We start from the raw sequence: 14978 nt of genomic DNA on the forward strand, positions 1-14978 counted from the left end.
ATAACACAGAAACATTCACTATGTTTTCCCTCCTGAGAAACACGTAGGACACTTAAGTGCTGCCTACACATCTTCAACAATGGGGAAGAAAAGAACAGCACAGAGGTGCTTTAAGAATGAACTTCACTCTGTATCTTTCAATGCTGCTAGAGAAATTTTGTCACTCTGACATAAAACATCTCTCGAGTCACAGTATGCTAATAAATACTAGAACATGCAGCACAAGGCCAGTATGTTGGGTGAGATTCTTTAACAGCCAAAATGAATACTTATTCAACTCTCAGTCACACCAATAAAAAGCACTGTGCGCAGGTGATGACAATGAATGCACTCTTGTCTTTCACAGAGTTATTTGATCTCTATTTGGAGATTGTTCTTTGTCATAATAAAAGAACACAAAAAGCACTACTGCTATTTGTATTATGAAGCAGCATTTATGAAAGCACAGCCATTTTAAGTTTTAATTGTAAGCAAATAAAGCTGTAGAACTACAGTCATTGCCAACCAGGGAGCCTAAACATAGCTTATTAAAATCCACTGTATTGTGGAACAGAAATTTGGGTTCATTTTATGTCTTGAGAATGTACTGACTTTGTACCATTTAAGGAATAATTCTGTGCTTATCTTGACCTCTACTAAATAACTGTCTGCTTTTGGTAGCACAGTCATCACCTGCCTTTATAAGCATACACACGTGTACATAACCTGTAAAATTAGTACTGCACATGTACTTACCAAATCACCCCTCCTCACCAAAAGGGCCTGGTGTAGAGAAAAAAATAATATACATTATTTCTGCTGGTGCCTTAAGAGAAATCCACAATGTTGTCATGTCAAAAGACATCTTTAAACCCTGGAGACTGATATTTTGAAGAATTATTTCCTGCCAGAACTTTGTAGAAGAAAAGTCAGTTGGCAGTGTTTGACGACATATTGCAGGCATTCCTGATGGATTTAACTTTCTTTAGCAGCCCTGTTATCAGTCTCATCAAGACTAATTAAGACTCATCAGTAATTACTGGGAGTCATCTGTAGGGCTATAGCAGGCATTGGATCAGAACTAAAGAGACTGCTTCTCACAACAGAAATCAGAAATCATTCACCATCTTTAGCACTCCAGTAGGTCCGAATTTAAGAGACTGTAAATAAACAGTATCTTTTTATTTACAAAGTAGGTAGGAAAAACCTTTCTGGAATTTGTTAGAAACACTTATTCGCACCATTTTCTATAGCCCTCCTGAACTCCCCTTACATACCTTAGTCACACATAGCAAAGTGAAGCATTATGGAGACACAAACCTCTTATTTGGTCCTTCAACACTTGCCCACTTCCCAGAACAGTTCACTTCAAGCAAGGTTATCACAGCACACCAAGCTCTTCCCAGAAAATGAAAACAGCATCCCCTCCCTAAAAATGCTGTGGAATCATACTGCACCCCCCTGCTCCAAAACACTACTATTGTCATTAGAACCACAGCAACAGGAAAGGAGGAATGGAAAAGGGACATATGGCAACTTCCAATAGTCAGACACAAGCAAAAGTTATGAAAGCTCCAAGCCTGCCAAAGAAAGATCAGACATGCCATGGGCCACATTAAAATGGATTTGAAAAGTCATCTAGGCTACAACAACCTAAATATATGCCAGATTCTGCCCATCAATACAACTGCAAGATAAGAGAACACGACATTTTCCCAGCAGTCATCAATACACTCATCAGTGCAAACCACTGACACTATCAAAAAGCATTTACAATTGCAAAATCCAAGAATGTGTGTAATCCTTCTATTGAGCTCTCACAAAGACTTTCCTGTGAACTGTTTAGAGGCAAAAGATTCATCAGATATGCCACAGAATATAAAAACAAAGGAAGCAGTTCTTTCCATGTGAGAAACAAGTTTGTACATGGAGAAAAAAACAATAGCAATACTATTATTATTGCCACCCAGGCCTCACAGAGAGCACTCTGTCATTGGAACTCACTGTTTTACAAGGCAGAGTGATACGCTAAGAACACAAGGAAAGGAAGATAGCAAAGGAATTCTTGAACTTGGGAGGTAGGATAATATTTCAACTCTTTCATATAGCAAACTATTTGGCTGAAAAATTCAAAACTTACCTGTTGTAGCTTTCAAAAAGAATCTATGAAGACATCACTATTTGTAATATTTGAATCCAAAGTAACTGAAACACAAAAGGAAAATGGGGAGGGAGGAAACCAAATGTAGCCAACAGATGAAAACATGGCCACTGTCTCAAAACATGACTGTTGACTAAACAGTCAGTGTTACTTTACTCATCCTTTGGTTTCTGCCCAACTGCCTTTATCAGTCTGTTAAATCACTGAAGCTATGAGCAGGGAAAAAATACATGGAATGCTGCTGCTCTCCCAAAGCAAGACCTCAGTAATGTTCTTGGCCATGTAACTCTGTGGTCACTCATGGACAGTAACTTTAAAAGAAATGAATACTCAAGTGGAAAAAGAGAATAATCACTAAGTAAAACTTTAAAGACTAACCCTGAGTTTCTCTTATGTAAGTCTTGGCACAAAATATCTGAGGCCAGAGGCTACAAAACCTCTTGAAGCTCGTTCCCCTGCAACTTTGGGTAGTTGAAATGGATTTTTCTTTTTTCTTGGCTTACATGAAATTCACAAGACCCATTCTAGGGATCCTGCAGATCCCTATGACACAGCACATTGCACTGAGATTTAATTTTTCTACAAACTCTTCCTATAATTCTCATAAAGTCTTCTTGCAAACCATTGAAGGGAGGAGGTCTGTGTTACACTTCTGCTTGTCCAAGTGCCTGTCTTTTTTGCCTCTGCCTTTTACACACTGGGTCCCACATCAGCTCTGGCAGTTATGGAGCAGCAGAGGTGGGTGGCTCCACTCACTGATCCAGAGGGACAGCGAATGGACAGACTAGAGACTGTTCAGTGTGAAACACTCTTACATTTTGGGAAACCTGCTGAAAGGCAGGTGCTTCAGAAATAAGAGAAATATGATACCCTGATGTTCTAAACCCAGTGAACCAACAGCCAGGACAGGGCGGCAACATTTAGCCCCAGCCTTTTAGATAACACCCTAACTCAGCTCAGTATAGAAGGTAGAGCACCCTGCAGTCACAGTTGTAGACACATCCTTGAAGGTTTAAGCCAACATATGAAAGCTGATCAGGTTGTTATAGCCAAGCTTACCATTCTGAAGATACTGCTCCAGCTGCGACTGCCTCTCTCTCATCTGCCATTGGTTTGGCCATTGTCCGGTAAAACTTTGGATGGGAAAGCAGGCACAGTGCTCCCAAAAAGCTGCCTCAGCTGCAAAACAGACAAAGGAAAGCTAAACAAAAATGAGGAAGTATCCATAGTTTCCAAGGAGCTTTCAGTGCTCTCTTGTTTTGACAGCAAGACATGATGTCCTGCAAAAGGCACAGGGCACCCATGCAGAACCTCCCTGATGGACCTCAGGGCCCACAGCAAGGGCACTGCCTTTATCAGGGCAGCCACCAGAAGACAGCCCAAGTGAGCAACCTCTTTTTGTGTGAGGTCCCCATTTTTAGAATCTTACCACTTCTGAGCTCCTGCTCCAAGCCACAAAAGTTAGTATTATACTAACTTTAGCAGCTAGGTCTTACACCCAAGTAAGGTCTGGTTACAGATGTCTTCTCTTTCCAGTATGTCCATACGGGATTTCTTTGTTCTGTACCCACATAACTATTTTTTATGAGCTGGTAACTTTTGTCCTTGTGCTACTTCAGAGGCTTTTACTCTTTTGTCTGTGAGAGGTGATAAAAGTTATCCGATCATCTAATATTGACAAGGGAAAAAAAGACACAAAAACCAACCAACCAACAACAACAACAAAAAAAACCAAACAACAAACCCAAAAAAATCCTAAATCAAAAAAACCCTAAACCAAAAAAACCCCCAAAAATCTTCAATGAACAAAATTATCAGAAAGTTTGATTCTTCCTCCAGTTATTACAGCTGGCTAAGATGGGCATAACATCTCTGTACCAACCCTACATCATCTATAAACAGACCTGGAAGTACTAGAAAACCACAATTACACTACTTTACAATTGATATAAGATGGCTCCAATAGGTTTGGACATTTGACAGTATTTGGTCACTTGAAAGTATAAAAATTGTCTACTGTAGGCAAACACTCTCAAGAGAAGGATAAGCTATGTTTACTTTCTCAAAATGCACATTACTAAACACAGCAAAATACAGCAAGTTTGCCTGGAAACATTCTTTAACCTAAATCAAAACAATGTGTCATCTGATCAGTAAAATGAGACTCCCTACAGAATGCTGAGACATTACTACTAATTAAATTTATGCACCAGTATTCTACTCAGCAATTAGTGTCATTAAATCATGTGAAAGATGACATTTTCCCCTCTGGCCCTTGCTGCCTAAGTCTTTCACATGACTCCAGCAACTGAAGTATGAAGGAAAAAAGTTTATTACTGCAAGAATTAGCAATGCCTTTTCTTTTTCTTGGCTAAAACCAGGAGTGAAGCATATTCTCACAATTCCACTTTCCCTACACTGACAACACACTAGCATTTCCCAGGTCTTGATTTTTAGATATGATGTTTGAATCACTCAGAGATACAGTACATGCTTTGGTTTAATGTAAAGCTAACTGCAATAGTGAGCGTAGAGTGGTTTTTATTTTCAAAGCTCTTCACATACATGATTTTCCTCCAGGGAAAACTTATCTCTGCTCTACAGGCAGGCAAACTGAGGAAATAGAGCAAGAAAATTTTCCAGGAGTCTGACAACCAGGTGGTCCTCTCCCTTCCCTCTGTGTTCAGACCATGCCTCACCTACACAAAGTGGTGCCGTCTGTTATCATCACTTCACACAAACTGAGACTCTGGCCTACTTAAAAAAATAATTAATTCATGTCGGTGCCTGCTGCTGAGGATGAAATCGTGAGTCCTCAGGATCTGGGCTACAGAGAAGAGAAACTTCTTGCAACTGATTACATTTTTTCACGTCCCAAAGAATTAAAGGAAAATGCCCATAAACTTTAAGTGTGTATTTGTGTACAGTGCTGAAAACTCAGATAGGGCATTCCAACCTGGTGGAAGAGGTACTTAGTCTTCATCCAAGACTTCCACCTAAAATAGATAGAGTAGCTTCCCTAACTATGACAATTTTAAGCTCTAAGAGCTATTATCTTCAAAAAGAGGAGTAAAGACACAGGCCATAGTTGCTGCTGGCTTTTTTTCACCTTTCTGCAATGAATATTCCTCTCCTCAGCAGGAGACATCACCAGTTTCAAAGTGTAGTTGACCAAAATTAATTACCTCCTACTTAGCCTAGTGTTCCGGTGTCCCCTTTTTCCCGTACATGGTTTGTCCCAAATTAAAATGTTGTCAATCAGTTTGTTGCTTCCCCTCCCCTTTTAGCATTGTATATGCCTTGCTCTGTTTGGCAATCCTCCGTGTATACCACCCCTTTCCCCTCCCCTGTTCTAGAAAGTTCTCCTCCCCTCAATGTCCCATTGGTCCCTTTGAATTTCTCCCCTCCCCAAGCTCACTCTCATTGGGTAGCTGTGTACAGCCCTGCCCGTGACCCCTCCCCTTCACTTCTTCTATTGGCCCTGAAGTTGTTCCTGCCCCTCGCCCCACCTCCCTTTAAAATCCTGTGTAACTGGCTGTTCTGGGCTTTTCAGTCCCTGGTTCCCTTGAGGGTAATGTGCTGCTTCAAATACTCTACCTGAGCCTCCTCTTCCTTCTTGCCTCTGCCTTCACACACAGACCAGCTAGTGGATCAAGAGCCCTGCCCAGTGCAGCAAGACCTTTACCATTTGGATCTGGGGAAGCTGATGCTGTGAGCTACCGGGCTGGTCCCTTTGGTGTTAGTCCTGCCTCTGCTGTCTAGATCAGCTGTTTCACCCAGGGCCATGCTGGAAATGTGCAGATCTCGAAGTCAGACAGAATAACAGAGACAAAAATGCTAAACAGAAAAAATAGAGCAGCATTAAAACTATACAGCTATTATGTATGGATTATATACAGAAGGAACAGACCTATAGCCCTCTCCTTCTCAGTCATTTGATTAAATATTAAAAAAAGGAGGAGACACCATTCTAAGATAAAAATGCCTGAACATGTTTCATGGGAAAATAAAAATTTATGTGTGCAGAAACTGTCAAACAATCAAAGGTATGAAGCTATTCTGGTACATGACTGACTAAATGAAACTTAAAAAGATATTTTCTATATTTAATTACTTTTTACCAATTGCTGTGCCATGACTAACAGATTTTTTTCGAACTATTTCCCCAACAGTCATTTATAGGTATCACAGATGCTAAGTGACTCAGTCAAGGGTGGCATCATGACCAGAATCCACCAATGTTGCATTTCGCTCTTAACCCTACAGAAGACACCTCCTATTTACTCCCTGCCTTGAAGTAACCCAGTGAATACTCCAACAACTGGAAGAAATGATTTGTTCTTTTCAGTCCTGCAATAGAAGTAGCTTAATTATTATAATTCTTTAGTCGGTTAATGATTGTGGTATTTCTTTAGAGAGGGACCTGTTAAGCAGCTGCCAAACTGAAAAGCCAAATGCAACCGTCACAAAAAAATCACGAAGGCAGAAACCAGGAAGGGCCTGGAAATCCAGCGACATTTTTAAAGCACAAACCATTGTCCAGATGATCTCGATCCCACTCTAGAAGCTTTTGTAACTTAGTCTTGCAAGAGAGCCTTACCTCTCCATAAGTAGAATAAATCCCCAGAGCTCTATTAGGGGTGCTCTGGTCAGTGTGCAATCCCCAGAGACCTCTCAGGAGAGAGCATGAGTACATCACAGAGCACTGCCTGGCTGTCCTCAGGTAAATCTAAGCCAAAGCTTAGATCCTTCAAATGCACGTCCATCTGCCATGTCCATTGACACTCCAGCTGAAGGTGTTCCCAGTCATTTGCAGAGAATGGCTGCACAAATCTCAGTTCAGCAAGTGAAAACAGCCCAATACACGTGGAATTCATCCCAAGCAAAGGGAGACTCGTCCTTCAGCTCTCCTTCCTACTGCTAATACTAAATAAAATACCAAGACAAAAGAGGAAATGAAAACTGGATTGCTAGAGCAATCAAATGCTCTAGCTCCTAAAAGAAGAAGCAAAAGGGGAGAACATAGAGCCACCTCTGGACTCTCTTAGAGCCAATACAAAGCCCCATCTCCCAGAGGAAGGTTGAGCCTGTAGATCCTCATACCAAGACAGGCACCTTCTGTCAATTCGCAGCCAAGTGCCTATGCAAGAGGACAAGGGCTAAAGTTGCACCAGTCTCCTCAACATTTCTGACAGCTCTACCTAAGCAACTCATTTTAAGCAAGATCTCTTTTAATATATCATTATTGGTTGATCACATTTCCCACTTTATGATTTCCCATGGGTCCTCAGCTTAAGGCCGAGAAACCCTTCAGGAGATGAGGCACCAAGGGGTAAGTTGCTCACAGTCAGTGTATCTGCACCTCCCCATTCAACAATGCGTCCAAAACATCATATGCTCCATCACCACACAGTGCCTCTGAACAGCTGTTCCCTTCATACTGTCCTTTTTGAGAGAACAACTGCTTTGGGAGACAGTGAAGAAACAGACTTTGGGAGCGTCCAACAACAGAAGCACTCTCAGACTAAAAAGTGATGGGAAGCAGGAAGATGCACAGAAAAAGAAAAGGGGCAGATAAGGCACAGCCTCACAAACAAGAATTATGTGTCCTTTGCATCACAAGTTAGGAGAGGAGCTTGTAGAGGTGGAATAGGAGAGCTTTTAAAATTGCTACCCTGAAAGGGGCACAATTAGTTCAGCAGCTTATCCAACAGATGCCAGAGAACCCTCCAGAGTAGTATTCAAGAAATACCCTCAAGTATAGCAATGCCGAAATCTATCCATGACAAAGTTTATTTGAAATCTACATCCTTTACATCACAGAATTGTTTCATCTGTGGGACACTGTGGTCATGACGTGATCTGGTCACTTGTCGTGAAAATTACTTTATCCTGGAGTTTAAGGCTTCTCATACATGTGCATTTTTTCTACATTAACAGAGTATTTCAAGTAGAAGAAGCAGAACAGGGTATAATAATTATAGACAAGCAACCTCTGAGAAGAATAGGGAAGGCAGTTAAGAGACAACAGTGTAGTTGTAAACTTCAAGACTAAGTGTGGGAGCTACCAACAGCAGGAATGAAAGAACTGAGAATAAAAATCAGCTAACAAGTTCTAAAGCCCAGCATGAGGCAAACTCTCAGTTACCAGGGATGCAGAGAAGGGAATGATTTTGCTGAGAGGACTAATGATGTTAAAACCTGTTGAGCAACAAACAGTAGGACTTTTAAAAATGGAAGCAAATGCATAAGCAGATTTATTAGTTCAGATAGGTTATCCAAAATGTTCCATTTACCAAAGCAAAACACTACTGTGAGATGTCCAACAGGGAACAGAATTGCAGAGCTGCTACTCCAAGGGTGTACCTCAGCAAACATTGCTTCTCATGGCAGCCCTGCTGTGACTCAACTGCCTTTTAGCTGTGCTACTCCTACTGTTGGTGCAGTCATACATAGTTGGGAGAAATAGATTGATACCCATCCAGATTTACCGGCTTTAAAACTGCTTCAGAGTGGTCCCATCACTGCAACTGAGAGCACAGCAAGGAAGTTGCCAAGAGAAGCACCTACCTAACCCACCAGCATAAGTGTTCATCAAAAAGAGCCCTGAAATAGGGCTGTTGAGGCAAAACTATGCTGCTCAGAAAGGATAACAGTGTGTACCCTGACTTGTGGAAAAGCTTGAAGAGATTTTGCTTGGAGCCAAGGACTGGAAAAGGCCAGAGAGCAAAGAGAAGGCTAGCAAAGAGAAGGCTGACAGCCACTCTGCTTTCACAGAAAAGCTCAGCATCACATGCTGCCCTTTACTTTCCTAAGAAATCCAGAGGAAGGATAGAGGGGGACATGACAGAGGCAACTCAACAAGGAACAAAGCAAAAGTAGAAATAAACTGGCAGATTTACCTTGAAATCATCCACTTCTGTTGCCTGGGGCCGTACATTATTCTCTGAAGCTCACTATTTCTTGGAATACTTCAAACCTGTGTTCCAGCTGTTTTGTAACTGTCTCTGTGGAAAGGGTCACTCCGGAGGTATCGATTTAGGCAATTCAAGATCCAACACTTGGTTAACCCCCAGCTTGTCAAAAAAAAAATCCTGCAATCAAGTGTGCAATTTGCCTGGACTGACCGCCATACACTTTCTAGAGTTGTTCATGGGATTAATGACCCAAATTAAGCAGCTGCACCTCTCTGCCAGAGGCCAAGGAAAAGAGGCGCTTGGAGCCAACAGCTGCTGCTGTTTGGCCAGAGTTTCCCATTAAACAGGCTTACCGTACCCTTCTGCCACAACTCTTGGCTTTCTTTTGGATTTGCCTCTCAGGCGCTGCTGGATTTCACCCTGCAAATGTGTGTGCTCCGCAAGCAGCGCTCTGCCCTCCGACACGGCAGCATCAGGAGAACCAGGAGGGTGTGAGGGCCAGGTGGGAGGGCAGGGCTCAGGGTGGCACCAGGTGCACCCTCACCGGCTCAGAGCTGTGGCTGTGTCGCACCCTGCGGAGCAGGAGCCCCTCCACACATACCAGGCCTGGCAGGACCCAGCCGCAGCACTGGGCCCAGCAGCAGCACCATGCCCTCACACTGTGCCTGGCCCTGCCGTGCCCTCACACTGCGCCCTCACGCCGTGCCCTTACACCACACCTGGCCCCGCCGCGCCCTCACACCGCGCCCTCACACCGCGCCTTCACACCGCGCCTTCACACCGCGCCTTCACACCACGCCCTCACCCTGTGCCTGGCCCTGCCGCGCCCTCACACCGCGCCTTCACACTGCGCCCTCACACCATGCCCTCACCCTGTGCCTGGCCCTGCCGTGCCCTCACACTGCGCCCTCACGCCGTGCCCTTACACCACACCTGGCCCCGCCGTGCCTTAGGGGGGACCCAGGCACTGAAGCACAGGGGCTGGGCAGAGAAGAAGTTCAGAATAGCTTGGGGAAGGAGCCTACGAAGTGGTAATTCATTATGAAGTGATGGTAATTCACTGTTTCTCAAGGAAGATGAACTAGCGACCATCTGGTGAAAGGGGTACGCAGCAGGTTTGTAAGAAAACTAAATCCTTTCTTCACAAAGTGCCTCACTGGAGGTCAAGTGTAGTTAAAATGGCACATCCATCTCTGGCTTGGGACTTCTGTTTATCGCTAATTCCCAGACAATAAGGGTGATTTATTCTTGCTGTTTTTCACAGCTTCCTTTCCCATGTTTCTGGTACCCTTGAGGGAAAGGCACTGCAGGGCTGGGTCTTCTCATGTGAAAGTCCTTGTAGACTTACACAAGCAGCACTGCTGGAGGTGTGGAATGAGTTCATTAACATGGAAATGATGCCACTGCAGCAGAGGGCCTGATGCAAGTATGCTATGCTAGCCTCACCAACAGGCCCTTTTGCAGAAGGAAGAAAATTGCTTTGTGAAGGCTGTGATTGACTGGATGACCTTGGGGAAAACCCCTTCCCAGTAAAACAAGGCTTATACATATTTTTCAAGAAACAGGATTAACTGTGAGTATTGTGGATGAAATGGAGAAGACTAAGTAAAATAAAATTGTATAATGTGTTCAATAACTTGATTTGTTTTTATTTTTCGTCTGTGCAGCCAAATGTAACTAGTCTGGTGACTTCAGGAGCACCCCCACAACCAACTCTTAGCCAACTTTACAGCCTTGGTGTCACAGTTGCTCTGGTGTACCTGGGAGATGAAGCTCCCCACACCCTAAGGAGCTCTGGAAGAGCTTTTCTTCTACTCCTGAGCAAGGCTGCTATGTGCATCCTTGTTTGTATCCTAAGCCACTTTGCAAATCCATATCTCCACTTCTGTAACCTGGGAGGTTAAGCACCTGCAGAATGAGTTTAATGGAAAAATGTGAGGTATAGAAGACAGAGGAGAGAGCTACGCTCCAGGTCACAGGAATTTTCTACTGTTGTTTTTCTAGGTTGTTGGTCTCCTCTGATCTGCCTAAATCTGGTTCCTGGAGGAACCCTCCTACAGGAGGGGAAACTGAGCTTATTTTGGTGGTGTCCCGGTTGCAGGTCGTGGTGTGGCGTGGCTCTGTTGCTGTTCTATACCACCCACATGTCACTGTTGGGGACATGGTTTTGGGGGGAAGCAAAGGTGAGTGTGTCACCGAAACTGCAGGAAAAACAGAAACTCTCCAACATCATCTTTTCAGTGTTAGAGAATTAGCATTACATTATTCTGGCCATGATGTTATTTTGGCCTGGATGTGCAATAGAAATAATTTCATCCACACATACCTGGGTTGTGCAGTGAAAATCATTCCATCACACATAGTACTATACCAAACTTTTCACATATTTATGCATAAAAACCCCAAAGACATTCTCATTCATTGGTCCTAAATTACACAATTCTTAGCATTCAATCTCCTATTGGTTATTGATCCCTTTGCCTTTGATGCTAATTTGGTCCTCATTCTATGGTTCTCTTATCAATCTTTTCCCAGACCAGGTGTCTCTGACTGCACCAGGGGGTGATGTTTGTTAATATTTGGTTATCTCCTGTGTATCTTGTGGCTACTCCAAATCTGTAGATGTTAAGCTCATCAGGCCTCACCCAGCATTGGTGAACAGAATCTTTTGAAGAGAAACTTAATTCCGCTCCCCCTGGGGCAAAGGTGAGCAGCCTCCTGACTAAAGTTACCTCAAAAAATTTAAAAGCTGTATCATTTCCAACAAGTGCACCCCAAACTGCACTATTTTCACCTCCCTCTCCCCAGTGGGAAGGCTGTCAGCATCAGCCCTGCAGACCCTGTCCTGTGCCATTGCCATCCATCCCCTCCTGTTTTCTCCGAGACACAGCTACAGGACGTGGTGCTGAAGAAAAAGCATCGAAACACAGAATCCATGTGGTGCTGAAGGATGGCGCCGGGGAACGGAGGAAGTGGGGGGCAAGCCCCAATCCAGCCAAGCCAGGGGAAGCTGAGCCAAGCCCAGCCAAGCTGAGCTGAAAGGAGCTGAGCAGAGTTGGGTGGAGTCGGGCAGAGCAATCAAAATTGGTGGTGCTGGTAGCAACCGTGCAGAATTGAGTCCAGCATCCAAAGCAGCAGTGTGGAGTCAAATCTGCAGCGCTCCCCAAGCCCCAGCACAACACGGACAATCTTGCTTTTGGGAGTTTGTCCATTGTTGTTTTCTGTTGTCGCAGGCCCAGGGACAGGAGGGAGCTGCCAGCGTGGTAACAGCCACCATCTTGGCTTTGTTCCGGGACCACGTGGAACTAAATCGAGGTGGTGAACACCTTTTTGTGGGTAAAGCACCTTCTCTTTTTGCATACTCTTGTAACTAATACTGCTGCTGTTACTGTGCATTTCTTACTCCATTGCTTGTTGCTTTCAGTAAATTGTTATCCCAACCCATAGTCTCTGCCTTTGTCCCACTCTTACTTGAAGGGGCAGGGGGGAAGTAGGTGGCTTACTTAGTTAAATCTTTGGTGTTAAGGATTTGCCACAGGTGGCAAATCTCTAGCAGTGGTAAGAGACAGGACTAAGTAAGCTTCTGCTTATAGATATGACAACATAATATGCCTGGGGCCCACTTTTTGAAGTGTAACCTCTGTTTTATGTCATCTAGTGACTTCAGGTTTAACCTAGAACTCATGTAACCCAAGGTCCCAGTAACCGAAATGTGACACAGCCTGCCCAGGGCATCATTTTTAGTTTTTGAATGCTCAGACACCATGCGGTATACTTTAAAACATGCTTAGAGCTATAAAAAAGTACAGATGTCTTGCCAGCTATAGCCAGTTGGAACACTACATAATGAGGGATGTTTCCTTAGCAGGTGACATGGGAGATAGGAGTCAATTTGGCAGATATTCTGCTCTTAGTACTTCATGTACAAAAGGGCCACTATGTTGGCCTAGCTTGTCAATTCTTTCTTTCTTAATGATTACGTTCATCCCAATACAAGTGAGAAATCTAAGTTTCAAATTATTTTTTTGAAAATACTCTTTTTTTTTTCTTTTTACCCAAGTTGCATCTACGTGCGCACCTTGTGGTCTTAGTGTAGCTTAAAACATTTGTTTCAAATTTGTATTCACTTCAAATGCAACATCCTAAGGATTTGTAACCTTGCCAGCTGCATTTTCATTTCCACACAGCCACTCCTTCTCATTGACCACGTCCTGTAGAAGAAAAGCGAGACTAAAAGTTTTCCTTCAGCGAGGTAGTCACACCACATGGACTCACACATAACAACAAAAGTCTAGTGAGAATTGCAGCCCCAAGGAGTGTGGCTCTCCCTAGCGCATTAGTTTGGACCACAACTCCTAGACCTATTGAAAATGATTACAAATCCTTGTTGTTTGGGGGAGGTTTTGGATTTTTTTTTTTTCAGTTATCCCAAGCAGAAATATGTCTACTAGACGTAGATTTCAGGAAATCTTTTTTCCAAGACTCCTAACTCAAAATGTTAAGTGGCTACCTTTGAACATCCAGTTATCTGTCCATAGCAATCATTAAGAATGTTACAAAGAAGGAAACTCAAGATGCAAGGACTGAAGACACCATTTATTCAAGGGTAGACACCTAATTAGTGCAAAAGGGCAATAAGACATTGCCAGACTCTAGAACATCGTAATTTCCACCACCTTGCCCCCTCGTCCCGTGGACCCAGTGAACTCTGAATTCCCTAGACTTCAGCAGAGCAGCAAAGAGAATGTGCACAATCCAGATTACCTCTGCACCAAACCTTTGATTTAGTTGCTCATATAGCCACATTTTGCTTGGAAAAGCAGATGGCAAATATAATACTGCACATTCATTCAAACCGCTACTCATTTCAGGAGCAGGCTTTTGGCTGCTGCTAAACTCTAAAGTGTTTGCTGTGGTTAGGATGGAAGACACGAAAGGACTGAAGGAATGAAATGCCAGAGGATCCAGCAAAATCAGCTTAGCACTGGCTGGCTGCAGGGTGCAGAGGATCAGCATAAGCCTCTGACACATACTAGAGGGAACGTGTGGCAGTAGGAAGTGCTTACTAGTCAGGCTGCCTCTTAATCCAAGGGAACAGTTCTCTACTGCCATTGAAAAAATTGATTTTTCTGCATGCTGCATTGTTTTACAGTAGTATTGCAAAGACACATTGGTAAAGACACTAAAAAATGACTTGTTTGCTATCTTTAATATTTAAGGAAATAAAATAGAAGACATTTATTAAATAGACATCTGCAGCAGGGAATTACCTCGTAATCAAGACTGTGATGAAGAAATAAACCCAATCAACCCACAGCTTTGTTTTCTTAAGCCGTTATGATCACCTTGGCAGAATTGCCTCACTGTTTCCTTCCATCACAGAAGTTACTACCAGTATTTCATGCTGGTACAGATGCTAGTGCATGACACACCTACAGCAATCTTGTACAAACCAAAAGACTTCCTGTTCTCCTTTTTCAGTTTCCCCATAGGCAAGATGTTAAATAATTTGCTGATTCTTACAAAACAAAAATTAGTTTGGTTAACTCCAGCAGACTCACAGAACACCCAACTTATCTAGGAAAACAAGCACAAGTGAGGTGGCCTCTTACTTTCCTGCTAGTGCCCTGAGAATCCTGAAGATTTTTGTATTATCCTTTAGACCTTCCATTAAACCTTTAATATCATCAGATTCTTCAGCATTCCCATTATGGTGCTAAATATTTTTAGGTCATTAAAACTGTCTCTGAAGTTTAAATGTTTTTATAGTTGACATTACATAAAATCAAAGTTATAAATTCAGCCTCTTAACATGTACATATCTTCCTTGAACTCTCTCTTTTGTAGGATTTACCATCCAATTTCAAAAATTCTTAATTCTAGACATACATCTCAGCAAGACTGCAACTGAAAGGCTATCC

At 43.0% G+C, this 14978-nt stretch overlaps 1 protein-coding gene across 1 annotated transcript in view; it reads right to left on the minus strand.

Moving 5' to 3' along the window:
- The window catches only part of SNX31 (sorting nexin 31), a 40661-nt gene that overhangs the window by 23577 nt on the left and 2106 nt on the right, over positions 1 to 14978 (minus strand). Inside the window, 4 exon segments of the mRNA XM_032109456.1 lie at positions 2120 to 2184; positions 3200 to 3236; positions 3238 to 3279; positions 3281 to 3319. Of these exon segments, the coding sequence (XP_031965347.1) occupies positions 2120 to 2184; positions 3200 to 3236; positions 3238 to 3279; positions 3281 to 3319 (183 nt within the window).

The sequence above is a fragment of the Corvus moneduloides genome, chromosome 1, assembly GCF_009650955.1.
Source record: "Corvus moneduloides isolate bCorMon1 chromosome 1, bCorMon1.pri, whole genome shotgun sequence".
NCBI lineage: Eukaryota > Metazoa > Chordata > Aves > Passeriformes > Corvidae > Corvus > Corvus moneduloides.